The following is a 23,896-nucleotide window of genomic DNA, read 5'->3' on the forward strand; positions in this document are numbered from 1 at the left end:
CTCGAGCAAACCTCATGTTATTGTACCTATAATACCTTCGGCACCGAAAACTCCACTGTCGGCACCGAAACAGGCTTCAAGACCGAAATCTCTTTCGGCACCAAAACATTCCTCGGCACCGAAGTCTCCACCGGCACTGAAACGTTCTTCGACACCGATGCCTAAAAGTCCCTCGGCACCGAAGATTCCATCGGCACCGAAAAATCCATCGGCACCGAAGATTCCATCGGCACCGAAGATTCCATCGGCGCCGAAAAATCCATCGGCGCCGAAAAATCCATCGGCACCGAAGATTCCATCGGCACCGAAGATTCCATCGGCACCGAAGATTCCATCGGCACCGAAGATTCCATCGGCACCGAAGATTCCATCGGCACCGAAGATTCCATCGGCACCGAAGATTCCATCGGCACCGAAGATTCCATCGGCACCGAAGATTCCATCGGCACCGAAGATTCCATCGGCACCGAAGATTCCATCGGCACCGAAGATTCCATCGGCACCGAAAAATCCATCGGCACCGAAAACTCTGTCCACACCGAAAAAAGTTCATAAAGACCCGAAACGGCCATCGCCACCACCACTTTCGGAGCCGGATTAACTTTTTCGCCCAGATCCTACTCAAAAGCGGATCTACATTAATCCCAAAACCGGACATGTGACTGCAGTCCCATACAAAAAACGGAAGCTGGACATCACACCACCTCCAGCTCCCATACGGAAGAAGGACTGTGCTACTTCACCGCTTCGTCCTTCCTCTCCTGTGTTACCTCCTGCCCCATCCCCCCCCTCCTCCTCCTCCTTCTCCTTTACCTTTACCATCTCCTTCTCATTCACCTCCTCCACAGGATGATAATGATGATTTAGGGGGAGGGGCGGACCCTGATTTATTTAATGATCCTCTTGATCCAAACGACCCTTTTACATTCCCAGACACAGCACCAGTAGATGACTGGTCTTATCCAATACCTGACATGCCTGACCCCACTACCTACCCTTCCAAGCCCTCCCCTCCTGATGACCATTTGGGGTTTGGCCAACTCATAAATAGGGCAGCAACATTCCATGGCGTCACGATGCACACGGACGCCTTTGAAGAGGACTTTCTCCTCGATACTTTTGAGCAGTCACAAAAAACTGTTCATATACTGCCCATGATTAAAGGGGTTATAAAGCATGCCACTGAAGTCTTTAAAGACCCTGTTAGAGCAAGGGTTCTCAACCCCCGCATCGAAAAAAAATACAGACCAGCCCCGCAGGACCCCGCATACATTAAAGCTCAGCTCCCTTTAGACTCCTTGGTCGTGTCAAATGCCAGGAAGCGTGTTAACTCACAGACAACTGGAGAAACGCCTCCCCCGGAAAAGGAGTCTAAGCTTTTAGAGTCCTCAGGCAAACGAGTCGCCGCACAGGCGGCAAACCACTGGCGTATTGCCAATACCCAAGCCCTGTTAGCCCGGTATGATAGAGCGCATTATGACCAACTTGAGGACCTTATGCAACATCTGCCTGAGCCCTTTAAATCCCAGGCTACTGACCTCATTCAAGAAGGCAAATTAATACCTAATGCCTCCATTAAATGCGCCTTAGATGCGGCAGACACTGCTTCTAGGGCGGTCAATACCAGCGTCTTACTCAGACGACATGCCTGGCTCCGTATTTCCGGTTTTAAACCGGAGGTTCAAACCACGATTCTAGCTCAACCTTTCAACCAAGAGCAGCTATTTGGCCCTGCAGTGGACACTGCATTAGAAAAAATGAAGAAAGATAATGAGACTGCCAAATCTATGGGAGCACTGCAGTCTCCTCAAACCCGGGGTTCCTTTTGTCGCTCCTTTTATAGAGGAGCCTCCAAAAATCTGGGAACTGAGACCACGTCCACCTTTAAAAATTCTGGACAAACATCCCCTAACAGAGGATATTTTCGAGGGGGTTATAGGGGAAACAACAACAAAGGTCGAGGGCGGGGCAACAACAACACCACCCGCACCTCCCCAGCCACTAAACAGTGACTTGCCACCACTCCCCCCAGACCATTCCACTCCGGTCGGGGGGCGGCTCCAACAATTCCTACCTGTCTGGACTTCCATCGCCACAGACAGGTGGGTAAGACAAATTATCCAGTCTGGCTACTGCCTCGAACTAATACAATCCCCCCCGAACATACCGCCCAAACACCGTCCAATGTCCTCACATCATCTCTCTCTCTCCTCAAACAAGAAGTTCAATCCCTGTTACAAAAACATGCAATAGAACCAGTCCCTCTTCAACATCGGGGAACAGGAGTATATTCCCTATACTTCCTCATTCCCAAAAAGGACAAAACGTTAAGGCCCATACTGGATCTCAGACTACTAAATCAGTATATACAATCAGATCATTTTCATATGACCACCCTCCAACAAGTCCTCCCACTGTTACAACAGGGAGACTTCCTCGCCACATTGGACCTCAAGGACGCGTACTTTCACATCCCTATGCATCCCGCTCACAGAAAATATCTACGATTTGTAGTAGACGGGCAACACTATCAATTTACAGTTCTCCCATTCGGAGTAACAACAACACCCAGAGTGTTCACCAAGTGCTTAGCAGTCGTGGCAGCGCACCTCAGAAGATAACAGATCCATGTCTTCCCCTATCTGGACGATTGGCTCATAAAAGCCAATACTCACCAAAAATGCGTTCTCCACACTCATCACACTATTCAAACCCTCCACAACTTGGGATTCACTATCAACTACCCCAAATCCCATCTACAACCCTCCCACTTACACCAGTATCTAGGAGCAACCATAGATACATCCAAAGCCATTGCTTATCCCAGCACTGCCAGGATAACCAGTATACAAAATCTCATCTCTCAATTTCAAACTCATCAATCTCTTGATGCATCTCCATAGTCCCACACGCACGACTTCAAATGCATCCCTTACAGGAATGTCTAGCACAACAGTGGAACCAGGCTCACGGACAACTTACCGATCTGGTGTTGGTGGACAGTCGCTCACTTCGCTCACTGAAATGGTGGAACACCATCAACCTGTCCAAAGGGCGGCCGTTCTTAGAACCTCTTCCACAAGTTGTGCTGACTACCGACGCATCTCTCACGGGGTGGGGAGCCCACCTCCTTCAACATACCACTCAGGGCAGATGGACCAGTCAACAAAAACTGCTCCACATCAATCACCTAGAACTCTTAGCGGTGTTCCTGGCACTAAAATCCTTTCAGGTACACCTAAAGAAAAAAACCGTCCTCATACGCACAGACAACATGACGACAATGTATTATATACAGAAGCAAGGGGGGACACATTCTCTCCAACTGTCCCATCTGGCACAACAAATCTGGAGATGGGCAATTCCCCAAAACATCTACCTGTTAGCAGAACATCTCCCAGGAATCCACAACCAGGTGGCCGACCTCCTAAGTCGCCACACACAGCAGATCCACGAATGGGAATTACACCCCAAGGTTCTACTCCCATTCTTCCAAAAATGGGGACAACCAGACATAGACCTGTTCGCCACTCCCGAAAACACAAAATGCCCAACCTTCGCCGCCAGGTTTCCACACCCACAGTTGAAGGGCAATGCCCTATGGATGAACTGGTCAGGCAGATTTGCATACGCTTTTCCTCCTCTCCCACTCGTTCCATTTGTGGTACGCAAACTGAAACAACAGTCGCTAACACTAATTCTAGTGGCTCCCACTTGGGCACGCCAACCGTGGTTCACCACACTTCTGGAACTATCTTTAGTTCCACATCAAAAGCTACACCTCTCCCCGGATCTATTAACCCAGAACCATGGAGAAATCAGACACCCAGATCCTCAAACACTGAACCTAGCAATCTGGCTCCTGAAGTCTTAGAGTTCGGGTACCTCAACCTCCCTCCAGACTGTATGAATATCATAAAAGAAGCCAGACGACCTACTACTAGAGCATGTTATGCCGCAAAATGGAAACGATTTGCCATCTACTGCGCTAATAATGACATACATCCATTGGATGCTTCCATCCAAAACATCATTTGCTATCTACTACACTTGCAAAGATGCAATCTAGCGTATTCCTCTATACGTTTACACCTAGCAGCCTTGGCAGCCTACTTGCAAAATAGGCAACACCTGTCCCTCTTTAAGGTGCCAGCCATCAAAGCGTTTATGGAAGGTCTTAAAAGAATTCTTCCCCCAAGATTACCACCTTCCCCAGTGTGGAATCTCAATGTTGTTCTAACAAGACTTATGGGTCCCCCATTTGAACCTATGCACAAATGTGAATTACAGTTCCTAACATGGAAGGTAGCTTTCCTTATCGCAATCACTTCCCTACGAAGAGTAAGTGAGATACAAGCCCTTACGCTAGAGGAACCTTTCTTACAACTACACCGTAACAAAGTAGTTCTTAGGACAAACCCTAAATTTCTTCCAAAAGTGATTTCCCCTTTCCACCTTAACCAATCAGTAGAGCTACCGGTCTTTTTCCCTAACCCAGACTCCGTAGCTGAAAGGGCCCTACATACCTTAGATGTTAAAAGAGCCTTGCTTTATTACATCGACAGGACAAAACCTTTTCGAAAGACAAAACAACAATTTGTTGCTTTCGCACCACCACATAAAGGCAATCCCATCTCCAAATCCGGTATAGCCCGGTGGATAGTTAAGTGCATCCAAATATGCTACCAAAAGGCTAAACGTACTCTTACAGTTCCCCCTAAGGCGCACTCCACGCGTAAAATAGGGGCTTCTATGGCCTTCTTAGGTAACATTCCCTTAGAAGACATTTGCAAGGCAGCCACATGGTCTACCACGCATACCTTCACTAAACACTACTGTGTTGATGTGCAAGCCAAACAACAGGCCTCAGTGGGCCAGGCTGTCCTAAAAACTTTATTTCAAACTGCTGCAACGGATACAGGTGACCACCGCTAAGGGGAGACACTGCTATATAGTCTATCCTCAGTGTGTGATCTGCAGCTCATATGCCTCGAACGGAATATGCTACTTACCGGTATGCATCTGTTCTTGGCATGTAGAGCTGCAGAGTCACACACGCCCACCCGCCTCCCCGGGACCTGTATCTGTTCCAGCATTTGTCTTACTTAGACATTGCACATGGACATCCTTTCTTTTCATTCCTATACACTCCATCTTTTCCCATCATGGCGAAAAACAATCTGACGATGGAGTGGATGCCCATGCGCACTGTTGTCCAGGGGAGGAGTCACCTGTCTCGTGACCAAAGGCTTCTTCCGAAGACAACAACAACCTGCAATCATCCGAGCCCAACACCAGATGGCGATCTTATCCTCAGTGTGTGACTCTGCAGCTCTACATGCCAAGAACAGATGCATACTGGTAAGTAGCATATTCCTATCTATCATAATAAGCTTTCCTTTGCTAAGGATTAATTTCCTTTGCTATGGGTTGATGACTAGTGACATTTAACTTACTAGTTCTGGGTACCTCTGGTATCGTATACTAGAGACGTACAGATAAGTTAAATGAGCCAATCAGGAATTAGCCAATTGTACACATACTTTGGGGGTCAGAGCACATGCGCTGTGGCCTGGACAGCCGACCCCAGGGCACAAAACCAGCAGCATCAGTCTGTAAACTTTGAGGAGGGGCATGGGGGGGATTGATGTGGTGGTTATACCAAACAAGGCCCTTTCCTACACTCTTCAGGTGAGAACCAATCAGAAAGCAGCTAATGTCTGTGCGCTATATAGGCCTGTGCACGGAATGACATTAGGCCGCTGCGCAGGGGTAGTACTGAGGATTTTCCAAATCCAGTCTCACATCTGGGGGAATAATCAAAAGGAGAGGAATCTGCTGTTGGTCTTTTGGTCTCCATCAGGAAGAGCATTACCCAAGGTAAGTAACTTGTTCATTAAGACAGTATTCCTGATTGCAGTTAGTCTGCATGCTGTCGGTGAGCTGCAGGTATTGTCGGTGCAGCCTCGATTTACCACCTTCTTTCTGGACAAATCAGTGTTGTGAACTTGTCCTTTCTTTCTGCCAAAAGTGGTGTCACCATTACATTTGGGACCATCCATCATTCTCCCTGCCTTTTCCACTCCGGCCCTCTAAGAAGGAAGAGGGACTTATAGGTTGGACACTTGAAGATCAGCTTCTTAAATGACTTTCTTCATCCTAAGAAGGGAAAAGCAGTCCAAAAGTGAACCTAATCCAGTCTTTTCATTCTGTATATTATTATACTGTGGCTAAAAAGAAGCCTGCCAAGAGCCTTTGTGCTCATTCCATCCTAGCTAAGGCTGCTATTGGCTACAGGGGTTTTGGTGTTCTGTATTTATCAGGCTATCAATGGATCTGTGTTCGCACCTTCTCAAGGTAACATTGTCTCGACAATCAAGTCCACAGGGAAGGTCATTTCGCCCACTTGATCCTGCAGGACTTCCTGAAGTAAGTCCTCTCGTCAGACCCTCCACCTTTTTGGCTGTATTCTTTGACATCTGTTCAATATGTCAGGAATCTGTTATTCATAAATGGGCACTCTAGCCAGTTGCAGATATCTCGCCGTGCTCCTGCCTGCCTGCCTGTTATGTAGTGTTGACTTCGAGGGTTCAGACACAGTCACACTTGCAATCTGTCACTGTCAATCTGTATTTGAGGGCATGAAAGAGTTCCAAGCAGAACAGACTTCTGTATGTATAGATTGTGATAATGTAGGGTTCAGTGTCTTCACTTTCAGTGAAGGCAAGAGGTTACCATACATTTCAGTAGTGCCACCTATTGATGTTTGGGAGCAATTGCTATAAAACATTTCTGATCCAGTTTGGTGTCTTGGAGAATTCAAAAGGTGAGGAACCTGCAGCGAAAAGAGCATTACCAAAAGTAACTTTTGAAGCATTTGAAAGGTAAAGTTGTGCACGATGTCGTTTTGTTAAGTAAGATACTATAATAATCATTGGATTTTTTAAAATCTGATATTGTACCATGGGACATTCATTGAATAATTAATTAACAAAAAATGTCTACTACATACTTCTAGTAACTCAGTTGTTTTGGTTATTTAGGAGTCCATACGATGGCTGGAGGATGAAAAAGCTCTTCTAGAAATGACTGAAGAAGTGGACTATGATGTTGATTCCTATGCCACGCAACTTGAAATAATCCTAGAACAGAAGATTGATATTCTTACTGAACTACGAGGTATGCTGCAGTAGTCACACATGGGGTAGTGAGCTGCAACCTGTGGGTCCCCTGTGATTAGTCTATTAAAGCTCTTCAGAGCTATTATGGGGAAATGGTTGTGGTACTATGGAAAACTAGGAACCTATATGAGTGTTCAGCCCATCTGATATTCATCCACATCACCCCTGCTCTTTCAGACTTCTGTTTTTTGGTTCTGCATATTCCAGCATCTGTTGAAACAGGGAAACAAGATGAAAAAGTGTGCATAGAGGCTTCAAGTTCAGAAACTGAGAAATGTGTTAATGACCATGATATGTGTGTGTCTAGGGGCAAAAGGCTTGTATCGAATGTTAACCAACATTCTAATGTCTGCAGTGATAGATACATGACACTAAAGCGCTTACCTTCTTCTCTACTCTACGTTTTGTTCGGCTCTACAAAATCTGCTTGTTGTTTTCCATGTGCTTGTTTTCAAATCCATATCTGATGAATACATCTTCTGCAGATTCTCCACCTTATGACTATCCCTCCAGGCGCTAGGCATGTTTGCAGACTTTTCTCTGGCTATTGCTCTTCGGCAGTGTACAGTGCTTTTTTCAGAGTTAGACTAAGTCATTTGGTAGCTTTAAAATGTATGAAAGCATGTTTTTATGACTAACCTTTGAAAGAGCTTCTTCCCAAAGATTTGCCTGGATGGAAAAACTATATGGTTCTTACTGCTGCCATAGTCATGCCTGATGAGGATTACAGCCACGTAGAAGAGGAATGCTCAGAGGATGATAACCCGATTCTCATTCTAATACTGATTTTGGCTTGTACCTAGATTTACTAAATGCAAGTTGCCTGGTAACCTAACTAGAAAGGGATCCTTGACGTTCTTCTTTAGAAAAAGTCTCCTATTTCACCACAGTGGCTTGAGAAGCATGAACAGCATCTATGTAGACTCTATCTAACATTTTGACTGAAATGTTACAATCGCTCTTCATTTTCAGAGCCTTTGTTCTGTTGTCATTGAGGCTCTTCTGAAACATGTCCTTTCTGCATGGAAAGAAACCCTTATCAGGCCCAGCTGCCTACAGACAAGTTGCAAATCCACATAGACTTGTGGCCTTGTGCCTGGGTGATAACCATTCCTGGCATCAAACGCCCTTCATTGGGAATTATATGGTCAAAGCTTTTTCCTTAAGACTGTATCCCAATTACGTTCTAACAGCTTCTGTGGTTGGAGAGTAGAAGAAACTTGAATGTTCGAGGCATGTGGGCTGCTGAATTCATATCTGTGCATAGATCGCCGCCTAGTGTTGGGTCCGGATGATTGCACATTGTTGTCCTGGAAGAGTCTTCGAAGTATCACGAGATAGGTGGCTCCTCCCCTGGACTACAGTGCGCATGGGCATCCTCTCCATCCTTAGATTGTTTTTTTCCGCCATTGGGTTCGGATGCAACTATCTTAGCTCAACTTCGGAATACTTAGTTTTAGGCCAAAAGGCCTATAGTTTGCGTCGGTACAGTTTCCGTTCGGTGTCGACTACTAGCTCTAGTGCTCCACACCCTCTTCCAACTTTCGTACCGAATTAGTCCAAACTTCGACGCTCGATCGACGATGGAATCGAGGACTCCGTTCAAGAGGTGTCCGTTGTGCCACGCCAAGTACCCTCATATCGACGTCCACCCAGTCTGTAATAAATGTCTTTCACCGGATCACGGCGAATCGAAATGCATGGCCTGTGCACGGTTCCGATCCAAGAAGACTCTGTGGAACCGACGGGCAGCGAGGCTCGAGGCGCAGCAGGCAGCGCCCGCACCCACCAATATATTCAGTACCGAGGACGAGGACGCCGAGAGCGTGGAAGAAATAGTTTCTAGCCCCGCTTCAGAACGTGGTTCCCAATCGGATAACAATGACGAAGTGATCTTTCGACGTGAAGAAGCAGTCGACGAGGTAGGGGACTTCGACGGAGCCTATTGGGCCGAAGAGGACAGCTCTCCCGAAGAGCTAGGCCAATCCGTCGAAACGGAGGCCGAAACTGTACATCATCATCAGGCTCCGGTCGAGGGATCGCCTTCGGGCCTTACCCAAGACCTAATACATGGTTCCTCGGCCCCGCCTTCCGGCCCGGCCTCGAACACTCTGCAAGAGCCACTATTACCAAAGACAACTGGGTTGTTAAACCCAAACACATCCATCGCTCCAGTCCCTTCAAAATCAAAAGTAAAACTGGTGGTGGTCGGATCAAAGGCGTCAACAATCCAAACCTGCCCCGGCGCCGAAAAAAGTCGTCGGCTCCGACCGCGTACAGAGAGACTTCGGCGCCGAGCTCACCGCAGCAGACGCACAGAAGAAGCGCGCCCTCGGGCACCACAAGGCGCCGAGACCTTCGGTGCCGACACCGAAGACCGTAACCTCCGCAGTCAAGAATGCCGCCCCGGCTATGTCGACGCCTAAAGCACCGATGCCGACTAAGACCTCGACTACGTCGACTGTCGATGCATCCCTTCAGACCAGTGACCCCCCCCCCCCTCCGACAAAAATGTCCGGGCCGGCCTCGACGTCTACTACCAAGGTGCCCACCAAACCACCATCTGAGTTTGCTGTGCAGCAGGTCTCTGCATCTCTACAACGCATCCGTGACCGGGTAGCCCTCCACTCTACCTCGGGTCCTGACACTACCTCACCCTGTAGAGTGCACTCGGAGCCCACCAACATTACATTTGGGCTGCGACCGACATCGGCACCGAAACTATTTCAAATTCAGACACGTGTCCTCCACACACAGTCCACCACCACTGGCCTAACAGAACAAGATTCTTCGGGGCCACAATTTATCGACGCCGACACTGGCAGGTTAATGCTCCACAAGCGCAAAATAACGCCAGTCAAAGAGGTGCCATACAAAATTCCTCTTAAACGCAAGCTGCCGGCGGAGCAGGAACCAGGGCTACAAGAACACTTCCATCCCCTCCACCTAGATCCGCAGTCCTTTTCTCCTACCCCTTCCGAATCGGACCCCATGCAGGAATATGGCGGGGAGGATACCATCTACCCCGGGGACGTGGATCCCGATGAACCACTACAAGACCCTGAACAGGCGTGGGATGACCCCACAGACCTAAGTATCGCGCCACATATTTAGGATGCGCAACTCTACAACATTAAAACATCTCCTACAGAGGACACGGCCGCATTTAATGCCCTCATCGAACGGGCTGCTGCTCATCATGGGGTGGAGCTACATTCTGACGCCATTGAGGAGGACTTCCTGCTTGACACTTTCGCATCTTCAGAAAGGACTTTCAAAACTCTGCCCATGCTAAAAGGGGTTCTGAAACCTGCCAAAGACATTTTCAAAGACACCACAAGAGCCCTGGTGTTAAACCCGAGGATTGAAAAGAAATATAAGCCTGCACCCGGTGACCCCAAATACATTAGGGGCCAGTTGCCATTAGACTCTATGGTGGTTGCCAACGCTCGCAAAAGAGCCCACTCGCAGACAACTGGTGATGCTCCTCCCCCAGACAAAGAGTCAAAAGTACTTGAAACATCGGGCAAACGCATTGCAGCGCAAGCAGCCAATATCCTGCGCATTGCCAATACACAGGCACTCCTGGCACGTTATGACAGGTCACATTATGACACGCTGGAGTCACTGCTCCAACATCTACCAGAGGAGTATAAAGAGTCAGCGGAACTCCTCATTAGAGAAGGACAACTCCTCACTAATGCATCCATAAAATGCGCCCTAGACGCAGCTGACACAGCGGCCAGGGCAATAAACACAAGTGTCATGCTGCGACGCCATGCCTGGTTACGCATCTCCGGCTTCAAACCCGAGATCCAAAACAATATCCTGAACTTACCAGTTAACACAGAATTCTTATTTGGCCCAGACGTTGACACTACCCTAGAGAAAAGAAAAAAGACACAGACACTGCGAAATCTATGGGGGCTCTACAAACACAACAATTTCGTAGTGGCTCCTTTCGTCGCACCGGAAATAGGGGAACGTCAAGGGGTCAGGGGTCACAACAACAGTATACTAAAGGTGGCACACAAAGCACCTACGACAAAAACAACAGGGGTGGATATCGTGGATCCAGCACCAAGGGCAGGGGACGTGGCTATGGCAACACCAGGTCCTCCCCAAAAAACAAACAGTGACGCCCTCTCCTTACCCCCCGACCACTTAACACCTGTCGGGGGACGACTCCAGCTGTTCCTGTCCGCATGGAAGAACATCACCACGGACAGGTGGGTCAGGGACATCATCCAACATGGGTACTGTCTAGAACTAACTTCCACTCCACCCAACATACCACCAAAGCACCGTCCTATGTCAGCCGAACACTTAGATTTACTCCAGCAAGAAGTGCTTGCTATGCTCGCAAAAGGGGCCATAGAAGTAGTGCCCATCGCCCAGCAGGGCACAGGGGTGTACTCTCTGTACTTCTTAATCCCAAAAAAGGACGGCTCGCTCAGACCTATCCTAGACCTGCGACCCCTAAACCTATATATTCTGTCAGAGCATTTCCATATGCTCACCCTCCAGCAGGTTCTCCCACTACTCAGTCAGGGGGATTACCTAGCTACGCTAGACCTGAAGGATGCATACTTCCACATACCAATACACCCTTCACACAGGAAATACCTCAGATTCACTATTCAAGGGAATCACTATCAGTTCAAAGTTCTCCCCTTCGGAGTAACAACAGCACCCAGAGTCTTTACCAAGTGCCTGGCAACAGTGGCCGCGCATCTGAGAAGACGAAACATTCACGTCTTCCCTTATCTGGACGACTGGCTCGTTCAGGCCAAGTCAGCACAACAATGTGCCACCCACATATCCCACACCATTCACCTTCTTCACGATCTGGGATTCTCACTAAATTACCCAAAATCAAGTCTCCAACCTGCGCACGTACAACAGTACTTAGGCGCGACAATCAACACTCTGGCTGCCACAGCTCAGCCAACTGTAGTGAGAATCAACAGCATGCAACTGCTGATCTCGAAATTCAAACCTCAACACTCCCTTCCGGCGCGAGTGTTCATGCAGTTGATAGGCATGATGGCCTCCTGCATTTTCATAGTCCCACATGCGAGACTACATATGCGCCTGCTTCAGGAGTGCTTAGCACGTCCATGGAATCAGGCTCACGGGCAACTAAAAGACCTAGTGTTGGTGAGCGGTCGGGCATACAACTCTCTGCATTGGTGGAATCCACAAAACCTTTGCAAGGGACGACCGTTCCAAGAGCCTGTTCCACAAATCACACTGACAGCGGACGCGTCTCTCCAAGGATGGGGAGCTCATGTACTCAATTACACAGTGCAGGGACTATGGACTACACAACAAAAGAAGATGCACATCAACCTTCTGGAACTGATGGCAATCTTCCTAGCCATGAAGGCATTCAAAGTACACCTGTGCAACAAGGTCGTGTTGATCCGGACGGACAACATGACTGCCATGTACTACATACAGAAGCAGGGAGGAACACACTCTCCACAGTTGTCTCATCTGGCTCAGAGCATGTGGAAGTGGGCCATTCAAAGTAACATATTCCTCATGGCGGAACACCTCCCCGGCAAGGACAACCAGATGGCGGATCTGCTCAGCAGACACAGCCACCAGATGCACGAGTGGGAGCTACACCCATCAGTACTCCAACCGTACTTCCAGCAGTGGGGTCATCCAGCGATAGACCTATTCGCCACAAACGAAAACGCAAAATGCCAAAGCTTTGCCGCCAGGTTCCCACATCCACAGTCGCAGGGCAATGCGATATGGATGAACTGGTCCGGCAGATTTGCGTACGCTTTTCCCCCAGCGCCGTTGATACCGCTGGTGGCACGCAAACTGCGACAGCACTCACTGACACTCATCCTGGTTGCTCCAACGTGGGCACGCCAGCCATGGTACACCACCTTTCTGGAACTTTCCGTGGTGCCGCATCAAAGGCTGCGGATCAAACCTGCGCTTTTGACGCAGAACCATGGAGAAATTCAGCACCCAGATCCGCAACAGCTGAACCTGGCAATCTGGCTCCTGAAGTCCTAGAGTTTGGCTACCTAAACCTGCCACCTGACTGTATGGAGATCATCAAGGAGGCCAGGAGACCCACTACCAGAGCTTGCTATGCAGCTAAATGGAAGAGGTTTGTCATTTATTGCAACAACAATCACATTAACCCGCTAGACGCATCTATTCAGAACATAATCTGCTATCTATTACACCTATACCGATGCAATCTGGCATACACCTCAATACGTATCCATTTAACCGCACTAGCAGCCTATCTCCAAAACAGGCAGCACCTCTCTTTATTCAGAGTGCCTGCCATCAAAGCCTTCTTGGAAGGACTTAAACGAGTGATTTCCCCAAGGCACCCCCCAGCACCGGTGTGGAACCTCAACTTGGTCCTCACCAGACTAATGGGTCCTCCCTTTGAACCTCTCCATTCATGTGAGATTCAATTCCTCACCTGGAAAGTGGCTTTCCTGGTTGCCATCACTTCCTTAAGGAGAGTTAGTGAACTCCAGGCACTAACCATTCAGGAGCCATTCATACAGGTTCACGCAAACCGGGTCGTACTACGTACCAACCCCAAATTCATGCCTAAAGTAATATCGCAGTTCCACATGAACCAAACCATTGAACTGCCTGTTTTCTTTCAAAACCCACAAAATGTCGCTGAGAGAATGCTCCACACACTAGATGTAAAGAGGGCCCTCATGTACTATATTGACAGAACTAAAAACTTTAGGAAGACAAAACAACTCTTCGTTGCCTTCTCTCCACAACACAAGGGCAACGCCATTTCCAAAGCAGGTATAGCCAGATGGATCGTTAAATGTATCCAAATTTGTTATCAAAAAGCTAAACGCACATTAACGATTCCCCCACGAGCCCACTCAACACGAAAGTTAGGGGCGTCCATGGCTTTCCTGGGAAACATTCCTTTACAGGAAATATGTAGAGCAGCCACATGGTCCACTATACATACATTTACCAAACACTACTGTGTAGATGTACACTCAAAACAGCAGGCAGCTGTAGGACAGGCTGTTCTCAAAACTCTTTTTCAGACTGCTGCAGCTGGCACTGGTAGCCGCCGCTAATAGGAGGTACTGCTATGTATTCTATGCACAGATATGAATTCAGCAGCCCACATGCCTCGAACTGAATATGCTACTTACCAGTATGCATCTGTTCTTGGCATGTAGGGCTGCTGACATTCATATCGCCCACCCTCCTCCCCGGCGCCTGTAGCGGCTGCAGCACTCAGAATTACTGTATAGTATCGTCATCACTTACTGTAGCTACTCCATCACTGCCACAATGGCGAAAAACAATCTAAGGATGGAGAGGATGCCCATGCGCACTGTAGTTCAGGGGAGGAGCCACCTATCTCGTGATACTTCGAAGACTCTTCCAGGTCAACAATGTGCAATCATCCGGACCCAACACTAGGCGGCGATCTATGCACAGATATGAATGTCAGCAGCCCTACATGCCAAGAACAGATGCATACTGGTAAGTAGCATATTCACTATGGGCTGTAAAGCTTTCACCTCTTGCAGTCTCACATTTCAAACAGTAATGTCGCACCCTGTGGAGACAAGACAGGATAACATCTAGTCATCAATGTACAAGATCACATTCCAGTCTTGTCAATGACTGTTTCAGTGCCACCAAAGAGATCCTGAAGTGCAGCTTGTACTCTGCGCACACCCTGGCTGGGTCCATGGGCACAGCCAACATGCTGCACTGCTATGCTTGGATGCGTACCACTGAATTCTCAAGAGCTGTCCAGGCATCTTTCATGGACATTCCATTTGAAAGCAAGCAACTGTTTGAACTGAAGGCTGAATCTTTACTGGATTGATTCAAGAACAGCACTGCTGGGGCTCCCACAACAGTACAGAAAATGTCAACGCTATTCCAGAGACAACTTTTAACAAGTGATCCGAATGCCCCAACAAATATTCCACTCCTTTTGGGGCAGATCGATGTAGGGTATGACATCACTACCAGTCTAAACCAATCATCTTGGCATCTTCTGCTGGCTCACAACTTCTGACCCCCCCCACCCCCCCCCCCCCCCTCTACCCAAACATCCTCTGGTGGGTTGGGACGGGATGGGCCTTGTAGGAAACTGGAATTTTGTTTCAATTGTCACCCCAACCCCCACACTTTTTTCGTCCTTTTAGAACTACCAGATGCTGGTTTTTGACTCTGACAGTGCTATGAGGCCTGTTAACCATATCTCCGTGCCATTGCTCTTTCCCCTAAAACAAGCAAAGTCCAACTGTAACCCAGTTGCCATGGACTTTAGCACCTCTGTAAGTCCCTAGTAAATGGTACCCCTGGTACCAAAGACATGAGTACTAAAGAGGGTCCTTAAGGGCTGCAGCATTTAAAGACATTCTAAAGGATCCCCCACACAAATTGCATGCAGGCTGCCATTGCAGACTGCGTGTCGTGGTGCAAACCCGGAGTGAAAACACAACATGGCACACTCGCTGTCTGCCATGCCAAAGTCACTGCATGTAGTATATATGTCACCCCTAGAGCAGGCCTTGTAGTCCTAAGGCAGAGTGCATTATATTATATGTGAGGGCATATCTGCAAGAGCAGATATGCCCCTGTGCTGTCTAGTTAATTTGCTAGATAGTACACGTGAGTAGAGAAAGCCATCTTAAGTATATGCACTGGACACTGGTCATTACGAGTTCCACAGCTTCACTGTAACCTATGGTGTGTGGTATCAAACACTTTGTCTTAATAAATCCATACTGACGCCAGTAGTGGATTTATTAAGATATGCACCCAGAGGGCCCCTTAGTGTGTTGGCTGACTGGTATTGTCCAGTCTGCCACCACAGACATGACTGACCCCCTGCAGGTGAGAGCCCCACGCTCTCTGAGGCCAGAAACAATGTCTACTCCGGAGGAATGTGTTCACACCTCCTCCAGCAGGATAGCTAGTGATTTAGCATATCAAGGCCAGGAGCTTCAAAGTCTCTGCCACATTTGATATGTGACCCCAGCTTCCCCCAGACGTGGAAGATGCCGCACCCTGCCCTGCGGCCCCTGTGGCACCAGGACAGGCAGGAAGCTAACTATGCAAGGAGGCGTGGTGCACTGCCAGTCCAATCACACCCCTAAGGTGGGCTGTCTGATGTGCTCTACGAAAGAAGGATTCCACCATCTTGGTTTTGGTGGAATTAAGAACTTTGGGGCAGGGTTATGCCCACTCTCCAAGTGCAGTATGAGAACAGTGGTCCCAGCATACAGAATCACTCAATACAAAACATTTAGACAACAATGTACCAAGAAACCTTATTAGAGGGGTTCAAATGCCTATTTAATCACATTGAACAAAAATAATTTCTTATTACTGAGCTCCATAGTACAGACAATATTTGAATATCATAACAGTGCCCAGGAAAGAGGAGTAGGGGTAGGGAAGTGAGTGATAAAGTGTAGGATTTGGAAGGAAGTGAATACAAGAATTAGATGCATTAAGAACACAATCAAATTTGTCGGCAAAATTAACTCTCTGCCGCATTTATATTCCGATCAAATCATGATTCAAATATCGACAATTTTTGTAAAAGCCATATATATGAAGAAAAACACAGTACATCCTGAACTGGTGATAATATTGGCAAAGATGTTGTGTCGACGTTTCGACCCCTTAAGGTATGTAGGTACTCATTGCGACCTTACGGGATGGGGTCTTCATCAGGACTGGGGTGCATGTGGAAGGGGGGGGGGGTTTTATAGTGGGCACCTAAAAAACAAAATTAAACGTGCGTAAGGCTATTTGATCTATAAAAAGGGAAAAATACCTAATTACATAGTTTTAAAAGAAGGTTACCCTATCTGTCAGAAGACAGGACTCTGAGACGTCAAAGGATCGTCAAAGGTAGAGGGTAGCAGACTCCTCGAGGGTAACGACAGAAGCGGGAAAGACGAAGGTATCCACCTAGAATGAATATGTGAGTTAGTGGATAAGGTGGAGATAAAATTCCAAAAAAGTCCGCTCCATGATTGAGCGCATAACTTACTGAGTCGCAGAAGAGCTTTTCTGTCGAGTTACATCGGGAGGCTCCTATTAATCGGCAATCCCGGAAAGAAATCCATTGTAAACAAGGCAAATGGGGACTAGTCACCACTGGTTCACCATCAAGGAATTAATCTAACAAAGGGAAGGGAGGGAGGGAGAGGAATTACACAATCAGAAGTCAAGCAGGACCTGCATAGATCACAAAACATGAATGAACGCCCTTAATGCGCGCGTTGCCATCAGAATCACGAAGGTATCGTGATCTCAGAAATAAGACCCCGAGGGTTCTTAAGTGTGTTAAAGAATACCCAAAAGGGGGCCGGTCACTGTGGGAGGTAGGACCGTGTCGATCAAAGGAATAATCAAAAGTTAAAAAGAGCGGCTTGAGTCTGGGGTTGATACAGCATTACAGGAAAAAATTATACAGTTGTCAGGGAGTTAAATGGACAAACTGTACAAAGCATTGCCAAAGTCAGTTAAAGCGAAGCTACAGCGATGCTCTTACCCTGCTTCTCTGGTCCCGGATGAAGGATGAATGGGGAAGCGAGCCGAGTGATCGTAGGTTTACTTAAGACGCGAGATCGTCACGTGATCTCCGTTATTGTGCTGGCGCTAGATGCCGGTGACTTAGCGTAATGGAAAAAAGACTTTGGTTGGAAGGATTACCGGGAGCGGTGGACGCAGTTCTGTGGTTGGCAGAATTCTCTACAATGTAAAAGTTGTCCTAGTATGGTTCCAACATAGATGAACTAAATGTATATATACATACGTTATAGCAGAAAATAATAAACGTTGTCCATAGGTAGTTTAAATATAACAGTCAATTGTCAAGTAAAGTTTATCATAAAGTCATATCACATAGAACAATAGTTCGTACAGATAGTAAATGAACTGAGTACTCATTAGTATTAGTTGACAACCAATGATTAAAAAAGGGTGTTTAGTAAACGGTACAGGAAAAACATTTTACAAATCCATAAGATGGCCCAAGAAGTTAAATTCTAAGGACTGCTAGCTGGGCATAGCTACCATCAAGTTCATTTAATCCATTGATTACAGTGTCCATTTTGGTCATCCATTTAGATTCTCTTACATTTAGAATAGCTGAGAGATTGCCGCCTCTAGGTCCCACTTTTACCTTTTCTAACACCAACCATTTGAGATCATCAGGCTTGTGATTTTTTAGGACACAGTGTTCAACAAGGGGTGCACCCACTACATTACACCTAATACGGCTGTGGTGTTGCAGAATGCGGGATTTGACTTTTTGTTGTGTCTGTCCAATGTAGAGAAGTCCACAGGGACACATGATGCCATAGATTACATGAGTAGAGTTGCAATTGGTAAACGAGCTCAAAGTGATCGAGTGTTCTTTGTAGCAGAAAATTTTAGTGATAACAGTAGATTCACAGGCCTTACAATGACCACACTTAAAATGCCCCATCACTGGTGGCAGGTTCCAAAGATCTTGGATGGTTGGCACTGCAGTGGTTTCAAGGAAAGACCGAACTACATAATCCTTCACACTTCTGGCTTTCTTGAAAGAATGCATAGGTGGGGTGTGTTGGTCGATGTCATCCGCTACCAATTTCCAGTGTTGGTTAATCACTTTCTTGATTGCGTTGCTACGTGTTGAAAATGTAGTAACACAAATCATTCTCTGCAAAGACGAGTCTTGTCTAACCTTGGGTGTTAGGAGAGTTTCTCTCGGGTTGTACCAAGCCCTCTTACGTGCTTTCTTGATCAACCTCCTAGGGTAACCCCTATTGGTTAGTCGGTTACTGAGGTCTTCAGATTCTTTGAAATAGTCATCCTTTTTGGTACAGTTTCTGCGGATCCTCAAGAACTGACCAAAAGGTAGATTATCCCTTAAGCCACGTGGATGATGGCTGTTGTATCTTAGTAGGGAATTTCGTTCGGCAGGTTTGCGATACAGTGTTGTGTTGAGTTTGTTGTCCTCACTGTAAATCTTAATATCCAGGAAAGGAAGCTCATTGGCATCGGAGTGTATGGTGAACTGAATATTATCATTGCAATGATTAAGCCACTCATGAAAGTTCGTCAGATCCGCCGCATCCCCATTCCAAATCATGAGAATATCATCGATGTAACGTCTCCACAAATCAATCTTGTTAGAGAATGGATTGTTATTGAAGATGAACGACCGTTCAAAGTGATCCATATAGAGTATTGCTAAATCTGGAGCAAAGGCTGCTCCCATGGCTACGCCCTTGGTTTGGACGTAGTATTCTCCCAAACATCCTCTGGTGGGTTGGGACGGGATGGGCCTTGTAGGAAACTGGAATTTTGTTTCAATTGTCACCCCAACCCCCACACTTTTTTCGTCCTTTTAGAACTACCAGATGCTGGTTTTTGACTCTGACAGTGCTATGAGGCCTGTTAACCATATCTCCGTGCCATTGCTCTTTCCCCTAAAACAAGCAAAGTCCAACTGTAACCCAGTTGCCATGGACTTTAGCACCTCTGTAAGTCCCTAGTAAATGGTACCCCTGGTACCAAAGACATGAGTACTAAAGAGGGTCCTTAAGGGCTGCAGCATTTAAAGACATTCTAAAGGATCCCCCACACAAATTGCATGCAGGCTGCCATTGCAGACTGCGTGTCGTGGTGCAAACCCGGAGTGAAAACACAACATGGCACACTCGCTGTCTGCCATGCCAAAGTCACTGCATGTAGTATATATGTCACCCCTAGAGCAGGCCTTGTAGTCCTAAGGCAGAGTGCATTATATTATATGTGAGGGCATATCTGCAAGAGCAGATATGCCCCTGTGCTGTCTAGTTAATTTGCTAGATAGTACACGTGAGTAGAGAAAGCCATCTTAAGTATATGCACTGGACACTGGTCATTACGAGTTCCACAGCTTCACTGTAACCTATGGTGTGTGGTATCAAACACTTTGTCTTAATAAATCCATACTGACGCCAGTAGTGGATTTATTAAGATATGCACCCAGAGGGCCCCTTAGTGTGTTGGCTGACTGGTATTGTCCAGTCTGCCACCACAGACATGACTGACCCCCTGCAGGTGAGAGCCCCACGCTCTCTGAGGCCAGAAACAATGTCTACTCCGGAGGAATGTGTTCACACCTCCTCCAGCAGGATAGCTAGTGATTTAGCATATCAAGGCCAGGAGCTTCAAAGTCTCTGCCACATTTGATATGTGACCCCAGCTTCCCCCAGACGTGGAAGATGCCGCACCCTGCCCTGCGGCCCCTGTGGCACCAGGACAGGCAGGAAGCTAACTATGCAAGGAGGCGTGGTGCACTGCCAGTCCAATCACACCCCTAAGGTGGGCTGTCTGATGTGCTCTACGAAAGAAGGATTCCACCATCTTGGTTTTGGTGGAATTAAGAACTTTGGGGCAGGGTTATGCCCACTCTCCAAGTGCAGTATGAGAACAGTGGTCCCAGCATACAGAATCACTCAATACAAAACATTTAGACAACAATGTACCAAGAAACCTTATTAGAGGGGTTCAAATGCCTATTTAATCACATTGAACAAAAATAATTTCTTATTACTGAGCTCCATAGTACAGACAATATTTGAATATCATAACAGTGCCCAGGAAAGAGGAGTAGGGGTAGGGAAGTGAGTGATAAAGTGTAGGATTTGGAAGGAAGTGAATACAAGAATTAGATGCATTAAGAACACAATCAAATTTGTCGGCAAAATTAACTCTCTGCCGCATTTATATTCCGATCAAATCATGATTCAAATATCGACAATTTTTGTAAAAGCCATATATATGAAGAAAAACACAGTACATCCTGAACTGGTGATAATATTGGCAAAGATGTTGTGTCGACGTTTCGACCCCTTAAGGTATGTAGGTACTCATTGCGACCTTACGGGATGGGGTCTTCATCAGGACTGGGGTGCATGTGGAAGGGGGGGGGGGTTTTATAGTGGGCACCTAAAAAACAAAATTAAACGTGCGTAAGGCTATTTGATCTATAAAAAGGGAAAAATACCTAATTACATAGTTTTAAAAGAAGGTTACCCTATCTGTCAGAAGACAGGACTCTGAGACGTCAAAGGATCGTCAAAGGTAGAGGGTAGCAGACTCCTCGAGGGTAACGACAGAAGCGGGAAAGACGAAGGTATCCACCTAGAATGAATATGTGAGTTAGTGGATAAGGTGGAGATAAAATTCCAAAAAAGTCCGCTCCATGATTGAGCGCATAACTTACTGAGTCGCAGAAGAGCTTTTCTGTCGAGTTACATCGGGAGGCTCCTATTAATCGGCAATCCCGGAAAGAAATCCATTGTAAACAAGGCAAATGGGGACTAGTCACCACTGGTTCACCATCAAGGAATTAATCTAACAAAGGGAAGGGAGGGAGGGAGAGGAATTACACAATCAGAAGTCAAGCAGGACCTGCATAGATCACAAAACATGAATGAACGCCCTTAATGCGCGCGTTGCCATCAGAATCACGAAGGTATCGTGATCTCAGAAATAAGACCCCGAGGGTTCTTAAGTGTGTTAAAGAATACCCAAAAGGGGGCCGGTCACTGTGGGAGGTAGGACCGTGTCGATCAAAGGAATAATCAAAAGTTAAAAAGAGCGGCTTGAGTCTGGGGTTGATACAGCATTACAGGAAAAAATTATACAGTTGTCAGGGAGTTAAATGGACAAACTGTACAAAGCATTGCCAAAGTCAGTTAAAGCGAAGCTACAGCGATGCTCTTACCCTGCTTCTCTGGTCCCGGATGAAGGATGAATGGGGAAGCGAGCCGAGTGATCGTAGGTTTACTTAAGACGCGAGATCGTCACGTGATCTCCGTTATTGTGCTGGCGCTAGATGCCGGTGACTTAGCGTAATGGAAAAAAGACTTTGGTTGGAAGGATTACCGGGAGCGGTGGACGCAGTTCTGTGGTTGGCAGAATTCTCTACAATGTAAAAGTTGTCCTAGTATGGTTCCAACATAGATGAACTAAATGTATATATACATACGTTATAGCAGAAAATAATAAACGTTGTCCATAGGTAGTTTAAATATAACAGTCAATTGTCAAGTAAAGTTTATCATAAAGTCATATCACATAGAACAATAGTTCGTACAGATAGTAAATGAACTGAGTACTCATTAGTATTAGTTGACAACCAATGATTAAAAAAGGGTGTTTAGTAAACGGTACAGGAAAAAAATTTTACAAATCCATAAGATGGCCCAAGAAGTTAAATTCTAAGGACTGCTAGCTGGGCATAGCTACCATCAAGTTCATTTAATCCATTGATTACAGTGTCCATTTTGGTCATCCATTTAGATTCTCTTACATTTAGAATAGCTGAGAGATTGCCGCCTCTAGGTCCCACTTTTACCTTTTCTAACACCAACCATTTGAGATCATCAGGCTTGTGATTTTTTAGGACACAGTGTTCAACAAGGGGTGCACCCACTACATTACACCTAATACGGCTGTGGTGTTGCAGAATGCGGGATTTGACTTTTTGTTGTGTCTGTCCAATGTAGAGAAGTCCACAGGGACACATGATGCCATAGATTACATGAGTAGAGTTGCAATTGGTAAACGAGCTCAAAGTGATCGAGTGTTCTTTGTAGCAGAAAATTTTAGTGATAACAGTAGATTCACAGGCCTTACAATGACCACACTTAAAATGCCCCATCACTGGTGGCAGGTTCCAAAGATCTTGGATGGTTGGCACTGCAGTGGTTTCAAGGAAAGACCGAACTACATAATCCTTCACACTTCTGGCTTTCTTGAAAGAATGCATAGGTGGGGTGTGTTGGTCGATGTCATCCGCTACCAATTTCCAGTGTTGGTTAATCACTTTCTTGATTGCGTTGCTACGTGTTGAAAATGTAGTAACACAAATCATTCTCTGCAAAGACGAGTCTTGTCTAACCTTGGGTGTTAGGAGAGTTTCTCTCGGGTTGTACCAAGCCCTCTTACGTGCTTTCTTGATCAACCTCCTAGGGTAACCCCTATTGGTTAGTCGGTTACTGAGGTCTTCAGATTCTTTGAAATAGTCATCCTTTTTGGTACAGTTTCTGCGGATCCTCAAGAACTGACCAAAAGGTAGATTATCCCTTAAGCCACGTGGATGATGGCTGTTGTATCTTAGTAGGGAATTTCGTTCGGCAGGTTTGCGATACAGTGTTGTGTTGAGTTTGTTGTCCTCACTGTAAATCTTAATATCCAGGAAAGGAAGCTCATTGGCATCGGAGTGTATGGTGAACTGAATATTATCATTGCAATGATTAAGCCACTCATGAAAGTTCGTCAGATCCGCCGCATCCCCATTCCAAATCATGAGAATATCATCGATGTAACGTCTCCACAAATCAATCTTGTTAGAGAATGGATTGTTATTGAAGATGAACGACCGTTCAAAGTGATCCATATAGAGTATTGCTAAATCTGGAGCAAAGGCTGCTCCCATGGCTACGCCCTTGGTTTGGACGTAGTATTCTCCTTGGAAAACGAAGAAATTCTTATTCATAGCAATCGTCAAGAGTGAGATTATGAACTCAGTTGGTACTCTCATCGGGGTTGGTCGTGTGTCCAGAACTTCACTAATCACAGCCAAAGCAGGTATCTGTGGAATACTTGTGTAAAGGGACACGATGTCACAGGTCACCAATAGCTGGACGTTGGGATCAAAGGCT

General features: G+C 46.5%; 1 protein-coding gene across 8 annotated transcripts in view; it reads left to right on the top strand.

The window, feature by feature from the left end:
- KIF2A (kinesin family member 2A) overlaps positions 1-23,896 on the top strand; it is a 418,450-nt gene that overhangs the window by 358,933 nt on the left and 35,621 nt on the right. For all 8 annotated transcript variants that reach the window (XM_085631560.1, XM_085631589.1, XM_085631578.1 and 5 more), the window contains one exon: positions 7,044-7,179. In XM_085631560.1, coding sequence (XP_085487686.1) covers positions 7,044-7,179 — 136 coding nt within the window. The remainder of the gene's footprint in view (positions 1-7,043; positions 7,180-23,896) is intronic.

The sequence above is a fragment of the Triturus cristatus genome, chromosome 2_1 (assembly GCF_964204655.1).
Source record: "Triturus cristatus chromosome 2_1, aTriCri1.1, whole genome shotgun sequence".
NCBI lineage: Eukaryota > Metazoa > Chordata > Amphibia > Caudata > Salamandridae > Triturus > Triturus cristatus.